We start from the raw sequence: 21373 nt of genomic DNA on the forward strand, positions 1-21373 counted from the left end.
GAGGAGAATATTACAACATAGTATAACAAATGATACAACTGTCGTTTATCGTATAACCAGTTTAAGGTGTTTGAATACTCTTGGTGAAATTATATATAGAAATACTTATATTTTTAATATTTTTTTTTCTGCTATTTTCTTATATTTTGAATGATAACATAAAAATAATAAAATAAAAATTGTCACATCGAGCAATCGTGCTAATCCGTATTAAAGGGAACTATATTAAATTAATCTAATCGTTAAATTAAAAACTAAATAAGTTATTTAAAATGTGTCTTTTAAAAATAGTGATATTAACTTGTTTGTTAAGATGCAACTATTATTGTGTTATACTACATCATCAAAATGATTAAATTTTTTAAATATAATAATTCAATCACACAAATAGTAATTATATATCCCCTAGGTTTGTAATGTACAGAATAATTCACATATGTCATTGTGAATTACGATAATTATGATAATTTTCAAAGTTCTCTCAATTTATTAATCATGCAGTATTTTTTATCATAATCAATTATCATATTCATATATTAAACTAAATAAAAAGTAATAATAACTAAAAAAATAAGACAGTTTGAATTTGGTGAACTGAAATTAAACAGTAAAAAATGTATGTAAACACTCATTACGAATAATTAAATTTAATATAAAAACACTTGTATAACTATATTTAAGATTGTCTTGTAAGATTTAGATATTGAAATGACAAATTGTTACATTATACTACACAAAAATAACTTTTTACCATTATTTGAAAAAAAAAAAAATTATACGATTTCTGTAAAATATGATTTATTCAAAAAACCAAAAATATCATTCCACGTATATAGTTCTTTATTTATCGTATTCACTATAAAAAAACCCAGCACAAGGGGGTCGCGGCACAGTGGTGACGTGGCAAAAATGGATCAAGTATAATGATATCTGACAGTGATTAAAATCACTATCAAAAATAAACGCTTCGATGCAAATCTTTAGATAGTGTTTAATTTTTAAAAATGTGTGTATTATTCCAAAAGCTACATGATCTTCTAGTTCATTATTAATATCTTAATTAAGATAAAGTATGTCGAATAAAAAAGGGATTATTAAAAAATATTATTTCTCATTAAAAAATAATGTTGATCCATACACTTTTCAATATGTCATAGCATTATAAAGTTAAAAATGTAAAAAATAAAATCGAAAATTTTCACACAAAAATAGCATTTGGTAGCCATTTTCACCGTGAAGATAAAATAAAGTCCGAAATTTTTTTTTTGCATAATAAATAACATTGCATTAGCTTTAATTTAAGATATATATAAAAGTGTCAGACCTTCCGGAACATTTTCAAAAAATAAGTNAAAAAAAAAACACATCTTAGTAAAACCAATACCTTCTCAGCTTCGCATCGAAGCTAAAATAAAATGAATTATAAAATAATTAATTTAATGAACAAAAAATTTTCAATTCTGTCTCTAGATATTGCAAAGCTTTTAGCAAAAAAATGTTTGCGTCATCATCTACACTCACATCAACCGTACTCATATTGCATTCAATAAAATCCTTTAACCTCTTCCAATAATATTCGTTAATTATTGTAATTTAATTAAAATTTCAAAATTTGGCCAATTATATCAAACAGGATATAGAAATTGTAGTATTTTAAGTGTAGAACATGGTTATTTAAATTTCAATTTCTTATACTAAAATAAATTACATAATTAACAAAAAAAAATTAATTGTACGGTAAGTGGCAATAACGTGCTTGTAGCAATTCATGAAATTTGTATAGCCTGATGTTCCATAAAAAAACAAAGTAATATGAAAAAATGATATGTAATACATTTTTGGATTTATTTTTATTTCAAAATCAGAAAAAAAATATTTACAAATCGCTATTATTTTCACTATTAATATTTAATGATTTCACAATTTTATATTTTTCTGAATCTGTAATATTATTGTCAAAAAATGAAATTAACTAGCGTGTCAATCAGTTACCAAATATGATCGGGAAATGCTTAAAAGCCTACATCGCTAATAAAGCATTAATGTTTAAAATTTTAAAATTAACAAAATTGATCTGCGTGATGTAATTTGTATAATGAAACAATAACATTAATCAAATAAATGTATGTATAAAAATTGTACATGTATTATCTTTTTAGTAAAACAAAAATTATAAGGCAGATAATAAACCAAAATAAGGTATAAATATTAGTAACAAAAAAAAAACACGTAAGTAAAACAATGATCAACTTTAAAACAAATTTTTCAAAAATTAACCAGTTTCTTAGATCTACTTTAGATTGACCAAAAATTATCCTATGATTAATCGTTTTTTATTAATCACGTAATTAAAATTAATCTAAGGAAGATAAACAGATCCAGAAATTCCAAAATTATGGTTTAAAAGTTGTTAACAAACGGTTATTTTGTTACCAAGGTCAGTTTTATTAATATATTATTTATTCTAATTTTTAATCAGGTTAAACATAATAATTCTATAATAATTATTATTTCTAAATTTTATAATTATCTATTATAAAATTTTAAGGAATACGGGGAATAGAACACAACTTTTTTCTAAAAATTATAGAACATAGGATATTATTAACATCTGAAAAGAAAAAATACTATATGAAATTAAATTTCATATGTTATATTTGAATAGTCACTGTATATACTTTAATATTGTAGGGAATAAATAATTCAATTTTAATTGTTTACTTATTGAATTTTATTTAATAAGAAGTTTTTATAAAGACAATTTTTTTTGTTACGATATTTATTCTAAGAAAATTGTGGAAGAATAGCATTAAAAAAAAAGAGCAAAAAGAAAAATGGTTTGTAAATTGTAATGTTTTAATAAGTCATTGTAGTTGTAATTAATCTTTCAATATTTTTCAGAATTATCCAGTCTTGTTGAGTTTGTGTTTGTTTATTTTTGCTGGTAATAAATATTTTTATCAAAATAGACGAAGTAATACTTTAAGTTTTTCTTTGTGAAGATAAAAAATACATGTACTTTTTGAAGCAATAAAAATACGGTTTCAGATTTTGTAACATTTTTGAAAGAATTTTACCTTGTCTCTTAAACGCGATTATTATAAATTTATAATTTAGTTATAACTAAATCATTAATTTAATATTATATTTTTGATTATTGAAATGTTTAATTTATCTTTTACAAACCAAAGTTATACGCACTGATATAGTTTTAGAAAATTGAATAAGATTTTCTTAATTTAGAGTATAAAATTTTAGCTTCATAGGAGTTAATATCTATCCACTTAAAATACGATCGAATAATTCGGTTTAATACGCTAAAAATATTTTAAAATATGAATTTATTAGCATTTATTTCATAAAACTATTACATTTTTCAATGATTAATATTCATGTTTCTTAAAGTGAAACAATTAGGGACCGCGTGAGCCAGCGGTGTTTATCGTAGATATTTCAGTAAAAATTTTTGCTCTGTAGACATGTGTCCAGGTGTTGTACATAGTCACAACTTTATTATAGTTTTTATATTACAATTTATTTTTATATTGTATGTTGTGTATTACACAACATACAATATGAAATATATGATATAATAAATAATGGTCTTATTAAATCTATTATTGAACGATACGATAATATAAATGATAATATTTTATATATATATATATATTTATGTATTTTGAAAGCATATGGTATCCCAGTCAATGATCAAAATGAAGAACGTAAGTTAAAACTTAATTAACTCCTTATTTCAATAAAAGATTCAAGTGTTATATTCGGTTACATTAATTAAGAACTTATTAAATCTCATCCCGTCGATCATTTGCTTAACCCCATATTTGACTCTTTAACATGTGAAAACTACCCTCTCTAGAATGTTAAATTCGGGAAATAAAAATATGTAATTTTGATCATCATTATTTGTATAATAACGACCCTAGTTGTGTCCTAGGCTTTTTTACATATCGTGTTTAAAAGTATTAACGGCTGATGATGTTTTAGCACAATTACTCTCCACCCATCACTAACTTTTTGTATTATTTTACTTGTGTATATGAAGTGAACAAGATACAAATACACAAATGTCATAGAGTGTACCCTACAGGAAAAAAAATATATTTATATACAGGGTGTTCAGTAAGTAAGGAAACATATCAATTGTTATAAACTATGAGAACAATAGAAATTCGTTTCCTAACTGAACACTTTATATATAACTTATAGGAGCGTCAACTGTATTTTTTCAAATAGCAACATAAATAACTTACTATATTATTTAATAATAATTAATTAATTCATAAAATGACTAGGTTGTGTTATAATTTAAAAATATAAGCAAAAGTTAATAAAATACAAATAATAAATAAATGATGATGGGGACATGGGCTTTTGTATATAATGAGAACCTGATGTTGTGGTTCTATCGGGGTCGTATGGTTCGAGGGCTTAGAACGACAAAGACAAGTAGATATAAAAATATATGTTAAGTTCCTCTTATAGAGGTATAATAAACTATTGTCTGGTTAGTTTCTAATGTCTTAACTAAGAGGCAACGAAACGGCAGAGCCAGTCCACGAATACCAGACCCTAACTTATACATTAGAAATCACGCTAGGTCTTTTTTAAAACTTCTTTAAGGCAACGAAACGGCAAAGCCAGTTCACGAACACCATATAATGTGATTATGTATAATTTCTTTAACCAACCAGTCAAAAGTGATACTTTAAGATATTAATTTAATAAATGATCTATTGCTTTGTCATCCTTTACTCAAACTTATTAACTCCAAATAATTGGGATAACATAAAATTACTTACTTCTTTTATTCTTGCAGATTGCTGTAAAATTATTTGATAAATATCTCGATATGTTTATATATGTTTAAAAGTATTTAATTCGCACTTAATCAAAAGATAAATAATTAAAACAAGTTTTAACACAACAACACAGGGCTGTGACTGATAATTGTTTCTTTTTATTCTTATTTCAATTCAGAGAAAGCGAACTCTCTCTCTCCTTCACTCCTCGGAGTCTGAAAATATTTCAGTGCTTTTTATAGTAAAATGATAGTACCCCCAATCCAGGGATATTGTTGTCAGCGCTTTTAGTGATCTTTTTAGTTTATTGTATTTAATTATATATTACATGATTATTATATTGAGATAGCATATTTAACAATCGATAAATTGACATATATATATATAAATAATAAGAAATTGTGTTGAACATTGTATTTGTTATGACAGATAAATTATTTGTTTGTTTACAAATTATTTAAAATACAGATTATACATTAATAATTANAATTATTTAAAATACAGATTACACATTAATAATTGTAAGATGCGTAATGCAAAGCATTGATCATATTACGACAGTTGATAATATATTTTAGAATAATATTTCAGAAGCTATTAACAAATTAAAATTCTGACTGTTGGTGAGGTGTAGGTGCAGCTATTTTTAGTATCAGTCATTTCTCGGCGTATTCTCCCATTTGGCAAAGATTAAAAATGAGAATAATATCCGTAGTACTGATCCAAAAGGTTTTATCTTCTAGTCATTGTCGTATTTCATTATTATCTATTAAAGAAACTAATAAATTATGTACGTTGCCATTTGAAAAATATAAAGTTGACATCTCTATAAGTTATAATGCATGATTTTAAAAATTAATTTATAGCTAATAAATAAAAAAATATATGTAACTATAAAATAAAAATCGTTTCTATAATTATATTTACTATAGGAATAATAGAATGGTTATTAATAGAAATAAACCCATGATTCGGTATATATTATTTTTTATGTTTTGTAAGCAGATGGTATCCCGGCCGATAACCAAAACGAAAAACGTAAGTTAAAAATAAATCATTAATTTCAAATTATATTTTTGACTATTGAAAATGGTTGATATTGAGAATAGAAGATCTGTATTGATATTTAATAAGCAGGGATGGTGCGGCGTAGGCCTCTTGTTGTTAATCACTAAACTAGATATTATAATGATAATTACTGCACACCTATTTGAAGATGAAATGTAAATGTTATATCGTAAAAATACAGTTCACGTTATTAACTAAAATAGAGTGTTTTTAGTTTGATATAAAATATCGTAAGCTACAGCCAGAAATGTTGAATTTTTAACCCGCTTATATTAGTTTCACATGTTTGTTGTGGGTTGTGTGTTTGTAACTTTCCACGCGGCACGTGTTATTATTCTCGCGTACAACGTTACAACCATTTTATTGATAGTAACTACTATCATAACATGAAACTAAAAAGTGAAAAATAAATATATTAAAAAAAAAACTAAAAAAAAAGTTAAAATAATTTTTAGTTCAATGTGCTTCAAAAGCATGTTTCTTTAGTTTTTTAAACTATTTTTTCTTTTACGAACAAACATTATACGCACTGATTTGATTTTAGAATAGTTTGGCTTTATACGTTAAAAGTATTTGGAAACATGAATTTCATAGCAATTATTTCATAAAACTAATATATTTTTCAATGAATAATATTCATGTTTTTTAGAGTAAAGTAATTAACGATCACGTGAGTCAGCGGTTTACATCATAAACATTTCAGTAAAATTTGTCTCATTTTTCTTGGTGTGGTGTACAGGTGAGGTAGAAAAATTATTGCCGCGCGATAAGACATGTCTTCGGGTACCTTATACAGTTATAAATTTGGTAACATATTTATATAATGGTTTATTTTGATATTTTTTATCGTTGTAATACACAACATCAATACGGAATGTATGATATAATAAATACTAGTCTTATTAAATATATTATTGAACGATAGGATAATATAAATGATAATATTTTATATATATTTTTATTTATTTATTTTGATAGTATGTGATATACAAGAAGATGTCCCAAATGAAGAAAGTAAGTTAAAACTCAATAAAGAATCCAAGTGTTGTTTTTGGTTATATTAATTAAGAACTTAATCAATCTGATGATGTAAAGAATCAATTATTGAATAACATAATAATAAGATAAAGTAAAAAAATATATTTTTTTATTACATACTTCCACAACAATATCCATTAGTAGAAAGTAAATCTACATAAGAAATAAAAAAATTTTGTGTAATTTTATTTTTAAAATTGAACAAATCTTTAAATAATTAATAGAGGGGATTCTTTTTTAGTGTCTCTTACAGTTCAGGTTTCGTCATTGCAAATATGAAATATTATTAAAATACATTTTTCAAATGGAAAAATAAATAATTATAAGTTAATATAAAAATATATTTATTTATTTTTATCTGTGATATCATATCATATTCTAGGCGATAATCAAAACGAAGAATGTAAGTTAAAACTAAATCGAGTTTTTAATTCAATAAAAAAGAATATAGAATTTTATAAGGATAGTTAATATAAATTAAATAAAAATATCTTTCTGTTAAGATTCTTCTTGAATAACACTTAATATATTTCACATATTTCCTGTCATCTGACTAACAATTCTTAATCCTCGATAGTTGCTGCAACTTACGAAAATGTGATAGAATGAACTTTTTTTTTCAACGATAGTATTCAGTTACGAGATTCCGGTAAAATTATGTTGAATTTTAAATATTCGAACAAAAGTTATACGCACTGATATGTTTTTAGAAAGAGAAATGTAATTTTCGTAAATATAAATAGAACAGTTTGATTTTATACTTTAAAAATATTTAGAAATGTGAATTTCATAGTATTTTTTTCATAAAACTTACATTTTTCAATGATATCGTAGATATTTCAGTAAAAATTTTTGCTCTGTAGACATGTGTCCAGGTGTTGTACATAGTCACAACTTTAGTATATTTTTTATATTACAATTTATTTTTATATGTTGTGGTGTTGTAACACACAACATACAATATGAAATATATGATATAATAAATAATGGTCTTATTAAATCTATTATTGAACGATACGATAATATAAATGATAATATTATATATATATATATATATTTATGTATTTTGAAAGCATATGGTATCCCAGTCAATGATCAAAATGAAGAACGTAAGTTAAAACTTAATTAACTCCTTATTTCAATAAAAGATTCAAGTGTTATATTCGGTTACATTAATTATTCAAGGTATTCAAGGCGATGATAAAAATGCAAATGGTAAGTTAAAACTTAATTAACTTTTTATTGCATTAAAAATTAATTAGGAGTTTAATGAAAATTTGTTTTAAAGAATCCAAGTAAATTTTTTGTCCGATTGAGGCATTGTGTAATTGAGTCATTGTTTTCAAAACGATTTTTTCTACTTTGTATTTGGTATAGAAAAATTTGTTATTGTTTCAAATAATTTATTTAATTTTTCGCTTTTAGAGACATGTTCTGTCTGTTTAGCAAATATTCCAGATACACGTATAGGAATTTGTCCACATAAATTTTGCAAAGGTTGTATAGATAATTGGAAAATCGATAAGAGAATCTACCGTTGTCCTTTATGCAATGAAGAATACGATAACCCTGACTATCAAGAAGGTATATTAATAGTATATATTAATAGTATAGTATATATAATATTTAAAAATATAAAGATAAATTTTGAAATAATTTATTTTTAACTTAAGAATAGCAAATTAATTTTAAGTATTATTTATAGTTAATTATTTTTGTTAAAATAATATTATTAGATTTTCTGAATTTTTGAGTTAAAATACATAAGTCATAATATATAAATAACGGTTTATAATTTATTTTATACGAAACATATGCTTTTGGAATTGGTATTTGAATAAATATGAACTCACAGCATTATGTCCATGACCGTATTTAGGGAGGCATTGGGTGAGAATACTTTGGATGGCAGTGCTTATACTTTAACTTTATATTTAATTAATTTTGACAAATAACTATAATTTTTTTACTTCAATGTGACTAATTACCTGACGGATATAGGTGATTATCCCATTAAAAGATCAACACTTTTCTGTTCACAAATAAGAATTTAATACTTTTAGTTTTGATTAAAAAGTAATATTATTACATTTACTAGTAAATGTATAATAGAAATTGATCATTTGTAGATAATTAATTAAATAAAATTAAAACTACATTAAAAATATTATTAATTTAAAAACTAAAAAATATTAAAAATTATAACTCAAAAGTCACAAAAAATTACTGAAAAGTCGCGGATACGTATTTCGGAAACAGTGTTTCCATTAACAACGCTAAACACATAATGACTATATATACTGGTAAATGATATAAAAATGTTTTATTTATTAACGATTTTTCAATAATTGTCAAAATTACACTGACTGTGTATTAAAGTTTTAAACTCTAGAGATATAAATCTGTATTTATAGATGTCAGAATTTTCAAAGCATTTTTAAATTAAAAAAAAAAAAGTGTTATTAATGTGCATTAATTTTTATTAAGCATGTATATCATGAGTTATTAAATAGAAATATGTTTATGTATTTAAAATATTCTACATATAATGTATATTTTTTTAGCAAGTAACTTGCCCTCAGATGATACAAGTAATAATAAATATTAATTAGATTTAGTTATTTATAAACTAAACAATTAAGATAAATCTAGTTAATATATCCATTGTAAATTAATAGAAATATTTTTGCCCTGATTATGATTTAAAACTACTTGTGTATAGCGATGTAAAAAATAGAATTAATATACATAGGATATATTTGAACAATACTAATTCAAGGTTTATACTTTTATTTAGATGTCGATATGACTCCTCAAGTAACACGTAAGTGCTTAACTAAAGAACTATAAATTGTACATTAAATGACTTTTTACCAGTTTCTAAGGACAAAATGAGAATTTTATTATATAAAAATATATATTGTTACATGTCATTTATGATGTACCAATACGTCTTAAATGCATCTTATGGTCAATTGAACATCTTTGAAGTTATATCTACTGAATAATATTAATAAAAAATAATAAAAATTTTAAATTTTTGAACGATTTTTCAATACTTGTCAAAATTACACAGATTATGTATTAAAGATTTATGTATAATAAGAATATCATACTGGTGTATGTTAATTTTTGGATAATTTCTTATAGAGTATAANTTTCAAAAACTGGAATGTTGCAGTAATAAGCCCTATATTAAAAAGGAAGACTCGGTCAAAACAAAGAATTACAAAAGTATATCTCTCTTAGATTACGATACAAATAATATAAATCATTACTATTAAAAAGGATTAACCTATATGTTAATGAAATAGTCGGGGAGTATCAAAGCGGTTTAGAAAAGGTAAATAGATATTGGATCATTTATTTACACTAAAGCAGATAATGACTAAGTCTTATGAATTTTATAAGGAATTGCACTATGTATTTATAGACTAGAAATAAACATTGATAGGGACAAACTATGGGAGGCACTGGAAGTACTAGGCATTCCTAAAAAGTACATAAGTTTTAAAAAAGTATGCAACAATAGAACTATATGCAGAGTTCGTTTTTTGCAAGAGATCTCTGAAACTTTTGAGGTAAAATGAAGTCTTAGACAAGATTATGCTTAATCAACCACTTTGATTAATCTAGCATTAGAAAAAGCAACGAGAGAAATATGGGACGGTTGAAAAATGGAAATATGTGGGAATTGGCGTATATTGGCGTAGGCAGATAACGTTGCAGAAATGAAAAGCAGAAGCACAAACATAGACCACATAATAGTAGATGAGTATAGTTTCAAAAAAGTGGAAGTATTTAAGTACCTAGGCGTTAACATAAATAGCAACAACGACATGCACGAAAAATCAACGATCGAAAAGCATCAATGTTAGCAATCAATGCTACTATAACATAATGAGACTTCTTAAATCAAAACTACTGTCACATAATTTAAAGAAATTACTGTATCATAGCTATTTACAACCAATAATCACACGCACGATTGAAAAATGATTATTGACCAAAGGAAACAGCAAACTGCTAATGACATTCGAAAGAAAGATACTGAGAAATATTTATGGTCTAAAATTCAATGCAGAAGTGCAAAATTACGAAAGAAGAAATAGTCGAGAACTACAGGCGTAACAACAGGCCAAATATTATATCACATATAAAAAGCAAACGCCTAAAATGGTTCAATCATGTCTTGTGAGCGGATGGACAAGTAATAATAGAATTTTTAGTTATAAAATAAATAAAATACATCCATTAGGGAGACCAAGGGACCGATGATTGGACATTATAGCTCAAAATATTAAAAACAAAGAAGAATAGTCAATTTTTACAACGTATATGATAAAGAAAAATTATGGGATTTTGTGGTGACAGAGATAACACTCAATGAGCCAATAATCCGAGAAAAAAAGCTCAAAAATCACTGTATATCTTATTTTGCTCAAACAAAAATATATTTTGAATCTTTTATCTTTTTAGATAAAAAAAAATTTGTCAAATAATAATCTATCATTTTTCTAAAACAAAATCCTTGGTACATGCCATCAAATTTCCTAAGTTCGTCATATAATGACCACAAATTATGTCAGTAGATTACACATTGTAAACATACAACCAACAGTACGCACTATGTCATCCGCACTACATATTCANTTAATTTCACGAGTTTATTTCGTCTTTTATTATTTATTTAAACCGATTATAATTTTTATCATTAAGACTGTTATAAAAATTTTTTCTTTTTAGGTCGGGAAAATAAAACAATCACAATATTGATAATATTTTAAACTTTATTACAATATGATAATTAGAAATAACTATTGAAATATTCATTTCAATATTGTGATTGAAAAAAATTTTATAATTTTATAACAGTTTTAATGATAAAAATTATAATCGGTTTGAATAAATAATAAAAGACAAAATAAACTCGTGAAATTAAAAAAATATCACATAATTTGTGGGTTTTTTCAGTTTTTCTTGTTATTTAATCGTTTAAACTAAAAATAAACTATATCACAGGACTCCCAGTAAAATTTCAATACAAATTGATGGGTCACACTAATGTGAAATTTTTTTCCAACTTTGAACCCAAAGTTCAGGGGAGGGCGCAAATGTTACAAAAAGTCGAGGGAAATATTTTGGTATGATTTATTTTTTATTTTAGAGAAATTCGAGGGGGTTATTCCTAAATTCCTCCAATTTTGGAAAAAAAAAAAAAAAACGAGATCCTATTTTACACTCCACCAGTATACTCGCCCATATATTACTATGGTATAAAAGTGTCAGTCTTTCCGGAACACTTTCAAAAGTTAATTTTTTGTGAAAAGTTGTCATTTTAAATCCCCCTCTGTGGGCTGGTAAAGGGTTAATTAAAAAAAATATTCTCTAAATGGTTGTTAAAGACATTAAGCATCTATAAAAAATAATTTATAATGTTTTGTTCATTTTTGTAAAAATTAATGGCAGTTTTAAGTATCTCCAGTGGCTGAACATTTATTGACACATAATCACTCCATTAAAACTATAAATCTAATCAAAAACGTAAATAATTACAAAGAACTTAATATCAGAGAAGCAATAGAAATGTTTAAAAATAAAAACAATTTAATTAATTGGGATCTTGGCCCACTGAAAAATTCATTATTAAACTTGTGTAAACTGGCAAAATGTGATAATATTACTTAGTGATGACGTCACTGGGTGATCAGGTCACTAGGGGTATATAAGGGAGTTTTTCTAGTCGGGATGTCAGTATGTGTTTAGCGTTGATAATGGTAACATTGTTTCCGAAATACGTATCCGCGACTTTTCATTAATTTTTTTGTGGCTTTTGAGTTTAATATTTTTAATATTTTTTAGTTTTTTTAAATTAATAATATTTTTAATATAGTTTTAATTTTACTTAATTAATTAGTCACAAGTGATCAATTTTTATTATATTTAAAAAATATATAACAATATGTTATATAATAAACATGATTAAATATAACAAAAAATTGTATTATGAACAAATTTAAAAAAAAATTGACAGAAATTATGTATATACTTAATAAACCAAACATAGAATGTAAAAATAATTGACATAATATCAAAAACTAATTAATAATGTGACCTAATAATTTCATATATGATAAAATATGAATTAAAAATAAAAATTTACTTGAAAATTCATTTTCTACAAATCCAGAGTCAAAATATATAGTAAGAATGTTCGTAAGTAAGGAAACAGGTCAATTGTTACAAATAATGAGAACAATAGAAACTCGTTTTTTTACTTACTGAACACTCTATAAATAAGAAAATGAGAAACCAAACCTCAATCAAAACATGCGCGTGGAATTAAAAAAAAATAATCGTACAATGGAAAAAATAAATTGATTGAATACATTTTTTTAATTAAAAACAATAATATATATTAATAATAAATTCAATAGATAATAAAATCTACTAAACATTTACTTTTCACAAAATTAAGGGTCACAATATACATATGTGCAAAAATAAGTCAACACCCTTAATAAAAACATTCGCGTGGACTTAAAAAAAAAAAATTTTGAAAATCAGAGCATGCTAAGTGACTTACCCACAAAAGCGTTTTTTTCCTAGTTCTATTATATAATAAGATAAAAGGACGTGTACATGCATTATTGGCATACCGAAAAATCGTTATTTTTCCTTCAAAATTGATGAATTTCAAACGGCCAGAGTTTTGGTCGGATTTTTGGTGCTTTTTCGGCACGTGCAGATCGCCGTAATATAACTGCGAATCGAAAAAAAATCGTTTTAATGTCGTAAAAGAAAATCGGGTGGCGCGCCCTGGCGTCTCAAGCGTTTGAAAAAAAAAAAAGCTCGTAGAACAATGAAAAATGAACGACTTGAATTGATTTTTTTATGATATCTCAGAAATATTATTAGGCAGGTCTGGTGAAAATTTCAAACCTTAAGTCATAAAACGCTGGTGTCAAAGAGCGTTTTTCTCGAAAACGATCGAAATTTTAAAACGCTCGCGGGTGAGCGGCAAAAATTTTCCGACCTTCGTCAATAATTTTCCTGGAGTCTCATAACCGAGCACTTTCGTTAAAAAAAAAATTTTCCCAGAAAAGCGTTTTTTCCTTATTCTATTATATAAGAAGATGACAGTATTTCCAAACATTTTTCAAAATATAAAAATGAAAATTACGTTTAAACATTTAAAATTTTAAACATATAAGACGTACATTTAAAATTAAACATATATTGTATTTTTTTCAGTAAATATCATGTCCGCAGTTATGAGAAGTAAATTACAATTTAATTTATATCCACTTGATATTAATAAAAGTATATTATTTTGACTTATTTGTTATTTAGATACCGATACGACTTCAGATTTTACTGGTAATATGGAAAAATTGTATTAATATACATAGAATTTGTTATTTAGATCTTAATGTGACTTTAACTTAAACGCTAATTTTTTTTTTAAAGTTTTGCTTAAAATTTTCCGATTTGACGGGCAATTGTTTATGTTGAAAAATAGATATTTATTAGATTTTTCTTAGGCCCAGTGATTTAAAATTAAAGAAATAGCAGTTTTAACACAGAGAAATAAATTGATTATGTATTTTTTTACAGTAGTATAGTAATAAATAATTTTAGTTTGCTAAAAAAAATGTATCAAAGGATTTGTATTACATTGTGTGAAATGGTGTGTATGTTATGAGTAAAACAAGATGGCAGCTGATCAACAATAGACTATTGTCAGGTTTCAGTGGCATACCTGCCTTGACAGACATAAACGTACACAGTATGACTCGTTGAATTACTCGTAACAATTAAACATTCCTGTATTTATTTTAAAAAACTAACGTAATCCCATCTCAATTTGTACCAAACAAGATTAAAACTATTTATTGAAACATAAACTATCATAATATACATATACAAATATTAACAAAAATCACATGATTGTGAAGCCAGTACTTTATCAGTTTCCTACGATAACATAAAAAAAAATACGTTTATACATTTAAAATTTTGTAGATATAAGTTTTTAAGAAAAAAAATAAATATAAAATGTATTGGTTTTAGTTAATAACTTTCGCGAAGCTATAAGAGGTAAATAATGATTTAATGAATATTTATGCACTGGATAATTCTGAAAATATTTTATTCTAACTTATTTATTATTTAGATATTCATATGACTAGAGATAATATGGGTAAGAAGGGAAAATTATATTAATATACATAAAATTTGTTATTTAGATCTTAATGTGGCTTTTAATGAAATGTCCAATTTTTCTTATGAATTTTTTTGCTTAAAAATTTCCAATATGATAACCAATTTTTCATAGTGCAAAAAAGATCTTCATTGGATTAATTGCACTGTAACTTAAAGTCATTTTGAAGGCAAATTTTTCTTAAAAAAATAACGTTTGCGAATAACATAATTATGTATTAAAAGTATTGTATTACGTTATTAATATATCTCATATTTCTATTCAATCTATTTTATGTATACAGAATAGGTTTAAACATAACTTATTCAGTGTTTATACACTTGTTTAGATCACAATTCTCCAGTTTTTTTTAGCATAAATTATCAAAATCAGTCTAGAATTTTCATGGACAAATATAAAAAAATCACATAATTGTAAAAATAGTACCTTTTCATTTTCCGTTTGCCTCGATAATTCTACCAATTTGGACAGATTTATCGATGTTTAATGATACCAGTATTTCCATAAATTTTTCAAAATCTAAGAATAAAAAAACGTTCTCAATGTACAAAATTCTTTACACAAATTTTACTTTTTAGGAAGGTTTTTCACGAGACATTCATAAAATACATTAATTAATTTCAAATTTTGAACATAAACGATCATACATATAAAATTAAATATATATTGTATTTTTTTTAGTAAATATGTTGTCCGAAACTATGAGAAGTAAATGAAAATTTTATTTATATCCACTTGATATTACTAAAAGTATATTATTGTAACTTATTTGTTATTTAGATACCAATACGACTTCAGATTTTACTGGTAATATGGGAAAATTATATTAATATACATAGAATTTGTTATTTAGATTTTAATGTGGCTTTAAGTTAGACGAAAATTTTTCTATATATTTTTTACTTAAAATTTTCCAATTTGACAGGCAATAGTTCATGTGGAAACATAAATTTTCATTCTAAACATATCGAAAGAAATTTTATTGTCTACAGTTAAAATTATATTAGGACCAGAGTTTTAAAAATATACATAATGCATAATTTTATAATTATTTTACATAAAACAAACTTTTACTCAAACCAAAGTCAAAATAGAAAATCTGTAATAATAACACTATCATAAAAATACGTTTCGACACAAAGATGTTAAATGTCACAGTAATTGTGCAACTACTAAAATGTAAAATTTTACACGCCAATTTCTTACAGTAAATCAATGGAAAGTTTAATGTCCAAACATTTTTCAAAAACTAGAAATTGCACAAAATTCTTTATTCAATAAATTTCTTTTTTACAGTTTAATCAAAAAATTGCATTAATTTATTTAAAATATTATATATATAAGTTTAAAAAAGAATTGTATATATATATTATTATTATGAAATCGTAAATCATAAAATCTTATTTTATTCCTTCACTAAGATAAGAACAAGTCCTAAGACAATTTTATTTCAAAGTGAAATTTTTATGTAAACTAAATCTGTGTTGATATGTGTAAATCTGCAAGAGTTATGAAAACATTTTTAAATTAAAAAATAAAAAATGTTATTAATTCTTATTAAGCATGTATATCATGAGTTATTAAAGAGAAATATGTTTATGTATTTAAAATATTCTACATATAATGTATATTTTTTTAGCAAGTAACTCGTCCTCAGATGATACAAGTAATAATAAATATTAATTAGATTTAGTTATTTATAAACTAAACAATTAGGATAAATCTAGTTAATATATCCATTGTAAATTAGTAAAAATATTTTTGCCTTCATTGTGCTTTAAAACTACTTGTGTATAGTGATGTGAAAAATAGAATTAATATACATAAGATATATTTGAACAATACTAATTCAAGGTTTATACTTTTATTTAGATGTCGATATGACTCCTCAAGTAACACGTAAGTGCTAAAAAAAATTAAACATAATAATTAATCATTATTTAATTTTATATATTTTATTATGATTGAATAAAATATGCAACTATGTCCATTTATTAATCACTTTAATTAAGAATAAAATTTAAATTAATAAGTATGTTAGTTGATTAACAATAAATAAGAAAAAGGAAAGTATATTGTTTTAATTTTCTTGGTTAAAATTTTATTAGGACCAGAGATTTAAAATTAAAGCTATAATAATTTTATAATGAAAAAAAAAATATTGAATATGCTTTAGTTACAGTAGCATAGTCTTAAGGTATTTTATAAAAATTTAAATTAAATGTAGATTTCCAAATTTTGGTTTATATTATTTAATTGATTAATCTAAATTACAAATTTTTTTTTTAAGAGAACAATTTTTTACATATAAGTGTTTAAAGAAAACATAAAATGTTTTGTTTTTAGCTGATAATTTGAGCGAAGCTATAAGAAGTAAGTAATTATTTAATTGATTTATAAACAGTAGCATAATTTTGAGGTATTTTATAGTCGGTTAAATAATATATAGAAATCTCCACATAAAAATTACTCTTTGGGAAGTATTATGTTGGAATATCAAAAAAATTTCGTACTAATAAAATTATACATACAATTTATTTGTTTTAGCTAATGACTTGAGCGAAGCTACAACAAGTAAATGATAATTTAATAGATTTATATGTACTGGATAATACTAATAATGTTTTATTATTTAGGTAGCAATACAAATACGGAAAATATTGGTAAGACGGAAGAATGTTATTAATTCACAAAGTATTTGTTATTTAGATCTGAGTATGACATTAAGTTCGAGGCTTTTTTTTAATACATAAAATTTAAAAATATAACGTTTGAGAATAACAAATATATATTTAAAATTATTATTTTTTCGTTTTTATTATATATCATATTTCTTTCAATCTATTTTAGTATTCAGAATAGGTTTCAACATAACTAATTCATTTTTTTTTTTTATATTTGTTTAGATAACAATTCTCGAAATTTTAATAAATATTTTACTGAAGTTGAAATTTATACATTTAAAATGTTAAACCTATAAAATATTTAATAATACTATAATACTATAATTTATATTTTTTTAGTTCTTGACTTAGTCTATACTATGAGAAGTAAATGATTTTTATGTATTACTAAATACTAGATATTTCTAAAAGTACATTATTTTAACTTATTTATTATTTAGGTATCATTATGGCTTTAAATAATACTGGTAAACAAAGGAAATGTTATTAATATATATATAGAATTTGTTATGTTGATCTTAATGTGACGTTAAGTTATAGCCTAATTTTTCCTACATAAAATATAAAAATAAGTTATTAGAAAACAACATATTTATGTTTAATAAGTATTGTTTTAGATTATAAATTAATATAGAATATATATTTAACCTATACCTATTATGTATATAACTATTCTAAACATAACTACCTAACTAAATTATTCAATTCTATAATAAATCTATTCTATGTAGAACTTAGCCTATTCTGTGTTATTATTCGAACTTGTTTAGATGACAATTATGTAAATACAAGTAAAAAATTAACTAAAGAATTTTAAATTTTATGTAACACTTTTTTTTAATTCCTATGGACAATTGAGAAATTGTATATATAAAAACACACATTATTACATGACATTTATGATTTTTTCATTTATGACGATGATATTACTAAGGTTCTAACAATTTTTACGGATATTTTTGATGTCTTTCTCTGAATATATAAAAAAATTTCACTTTACTGTTTTTGTTATTTAGATAACGAAGTATAATTTACCTAAATATTTTTGACCATCGCTAATTCAATGTTTTGTTTATTGTTTAGATGACAATACGGCTCCTCAAGAAACAAGTAAGTACATAAGATGCAATATTGGACACTTAATCTAAAAAAATTTTCAATAAAGAGATTAAATTTATTTTAAAAACCATTGAATATACCATTGATTGTCTTGACCTGCTTGCTCAAATACCACTTAATGTCTCCATTGAAAATTTTGGATTATATTTAGTTTCGATGTGAAGTTGAGAAGTATTAATTTTACTATGATGTGTTATTTTATGTCTGTCGCCACTTTTTCTTAGTTCTCATATGACCGATTTCTTTCAGTGATACATCGAAAGATCAAAAATCAAATCTAGTTGAACACATTGCCCTTAAAAATTTTAAAAAATTCCTTCGTTCCCATTAATGGGAAATTGCCCAAAAATATTACGATATTTAAAATCGGTAAATTTCGACATTTTTTAAACTTTTTTCTTAAAACTGCCATAACTTTTTAAAAAATGAATAAATCAACATAATTTTTTTTATATGAAGCCTTATGAATTTTTCTATCATTTGATATATTTTTGTGGACATTTGACCATTTTCCACCTACCAACAGTGGGGGGGGGGTTCAAAATAGCAACATCTGCACAAAAATTTAACTTTTTCAACTTAGGTTTTAAAAATGTTCGGAAATACTCTGACTTTCAAGCATAAATTATAATAAAGCTTATATTACATACTATAAGTTCAAAACAAAAAAAATTGTCTTTGCAATTTATATTCTATGTGTCAATTTTGATGTTAAAATTTTCAATTTCATATTTTAATTTTTCAACTTTAAATTGCTATAACTTTTTAAAAAATGTAAAGTAACTACTACTTTATAATTTTTACAATTTCACCATAAAAATTACAATACAAAATTATTAAATATTGATTTTTATTTGATTCACATGCTAGCCTTTAACTTATAAATAATTTTTAGCTTCGATGCGAAGCAGAGAAGGTATCAATTTTACTATGATGTGTTTTTTTTTTTGTGTGTCTGTGAACGCTCAATCTCAGCTGTCGCTGGACCGATTTTGATGAACAATACGTCAAAAGATCACAAATCGTATCTAGTCAAAGACATTATCCTCAAAAATTGAAAAAAATTCCCTCATTCCCCGTAAACAGGGGAAATCCTCCAGAAAATTACAAATTTAGAAATCGNAAAAAATTCCCTCATTCCCCGTAAACAGGGGAAATCCTCCAGAAAATTACAAATTTAGAAATCGCTAATTTTCGACGTTTTTTCAATTTTTTTTACTTAAAACTTCCTTAACTTTTTTAAAAATGACCGAATCAATATAATTTTTTTTTTATAGATACCTTACGTATTTACCTATCATTTTATTTATTTTTTTGAACATTTGACCCTTAAACCACCCATAGGGAGGATTCAAAATGACAACTTTTTCATAAAAAATTAACTATTTCAACTTAGGTTTTAAAATGTTCCGGAAAGACTGACACTTTTTTATGTACCTTAAATTAAAGCTTATGTTATAAACTTTAATTTAAAAATAAAAAATTTGACCTCTAAACTTGTCTTCATGATAAAAATGATTACCGTATGCAAAAATTCTTTTTGTGAACAAATTCTTGACATTATATTTACATTTTTTAACATTATGTTGCTATAACATTGTAAAAATATAGAAATTATTACATATAAATAGTATAAAGATCATTTTGACATTTTATATAACATTAACATGGGTTTTTATATTTAAGATTAGGGTTGATACAAAGGGTTTAATTATTAGGATTAAAGAAACCCAGCACATAACTTATTTAGTTATAACTTGCACCCCCCAGTTATAACATTATTAAGTAAAAAATATAAAAAGAATTATTTTAATTATTTTATATATTTTGAATTATTTTTTTTAAATNTTTTCAATTTTTAAGGGTTATGTCTTCGACTAGATACAATTTGTGATCTTTTGACGTATTATTGAAAGAAATCCGTTCGGTGAGAGCTGAGTAAAAGTGGTTCACAGACACACAAAAAAAAAACACATCATAGTAAAACCAATACCTTCTCAGCTTCGCATCGAAGCTAAAATACAATTTTTAATTATTAATTGGATTACCTATATAATATTACATTGAAGCAATTAAATTTTTGTTTGGTGTATTTAAATGAATTTATTGTTTTTTTACTACAAGTAATATTATCTAACTTTATGTATTGTATTAAAATACCAGTAAAATTTTTTTTATATTATCTGATTAGGTGAAGAATAGGAAGTACTAACCAAATAGCAGATTCAAAATGATAATATTTTATAATTATTCTATTAAAATTATTATTTTGTAAAACTGATTTGTAGAATAGGATTATTTTCAACTATTTTAAAATTTTTCTAAAATAATATTTTATTAAAAATATAGTATAATTATTAATTTAATTACAATGTAAAATTAATCTTAAAAAAAACGTTTAAAAATGTTTAACAAAAATTTCA

The 21373-nt window shown here is 23.9% G+C and overlaps 1 protein-coding gene and 1 long non-coding RNA gene across 23 annotated transcripts; one reads left to right on the plus strand and one right to left on the minus strand.

Annotated features, from left to right (window-relative positions):
* Nucleotides 1–2683: 2683 nt before the first annotated feature.
* On the plus strand, nucleotides 2684–21373 carry LOC126894994 (uncharacterized). 22 transcript variants are annotated; one of them, XM_050666425.1, is made up of 26 exons: nucleotides 2684–2837; nucleotides 2902–2944; nucleotides 3687–3722; nucleotides 5820–5855; nucleotides 6735–6761; nucleotides 6864–6899; nucleotides 7306–7326; nucleotides 7997–8032; nucleotides 8109–8138; nucleotides 8370–8507; nucleotides 14178–14204; nucleotides 14277–14303; nucleotides 14997–15023; nucleotides 15100–15126; nucleotides 15829–15855; nucleotides 15928–15954; nucleotides 16787–16813; nucleotides 17020–17046; nucleotides 17494–17520; nucleotides 17695–17721; nucleotides 17784–17810; nucleotides 18171–18197; nucleotides 18272–18298; nucleotides 18915–18941; nucleotides 19846–19866; nucleotides 21142–21371. In XM_050666425.1, exons 1-26 carry the CDS (start codon nucleotides 2835–2837, stop codon nucleotides 21150–21152), a joined length of 816 nt encoding a protein of 271 aa, XP_050522382.1. In that variant the 5' UTR covers nucleotides 2684–2834; the 3' UTR covers nucleotides 21153–21371. The 22 variants fall into 22 exon arrangements, with proteins under 22 accessions (XP_050522382.1, XP_050522386.1, XP_050522393.1 ...); XM_050666421.1 differs by having other exon boundaries at nucleotides 2690–2837; nucleotides 8349–8507; nucleotides 21142–21352; XM_050666422.1 differs by having other exon boundaries at nucleotides 2691–2837; nucleotides 5823–5855; nucleotides 8349–8507; nucleotides 21142–21349.
* On the minus strand, nucleotides 5352–7903 carry LOC126895021 (uncharacterized). Its single transcript, XR_007701577.1, has 3 exons — nucleotides 7738–7903; nucleotides 7044–7076; nucleotides 5352–5583 (listed from the first exon to the last, which is right to left on the minus strand). It is a non-coding gene; the product is annotated as an uncharacterized LOC126895021 (long non-coding RNA).

This window comes from Daktulosphaira vitifoliae, unplaced genomic scaffold, assembly GCF_025091365.1.
Source record: "Daktulosphaira vitifoliae isolate Bord-2020 unplaced genomic scaffold, ASM2509136v1 Scaffold_1, whole genome shotgun sequence".
NCBI classification, from domain to species: Eukaryota; Metazoa; Arthropoda; class Insecta; order Hemiptera; family Phylloxeridae; genus Daktulosphaira; species Daktulosphaira vitifoliae.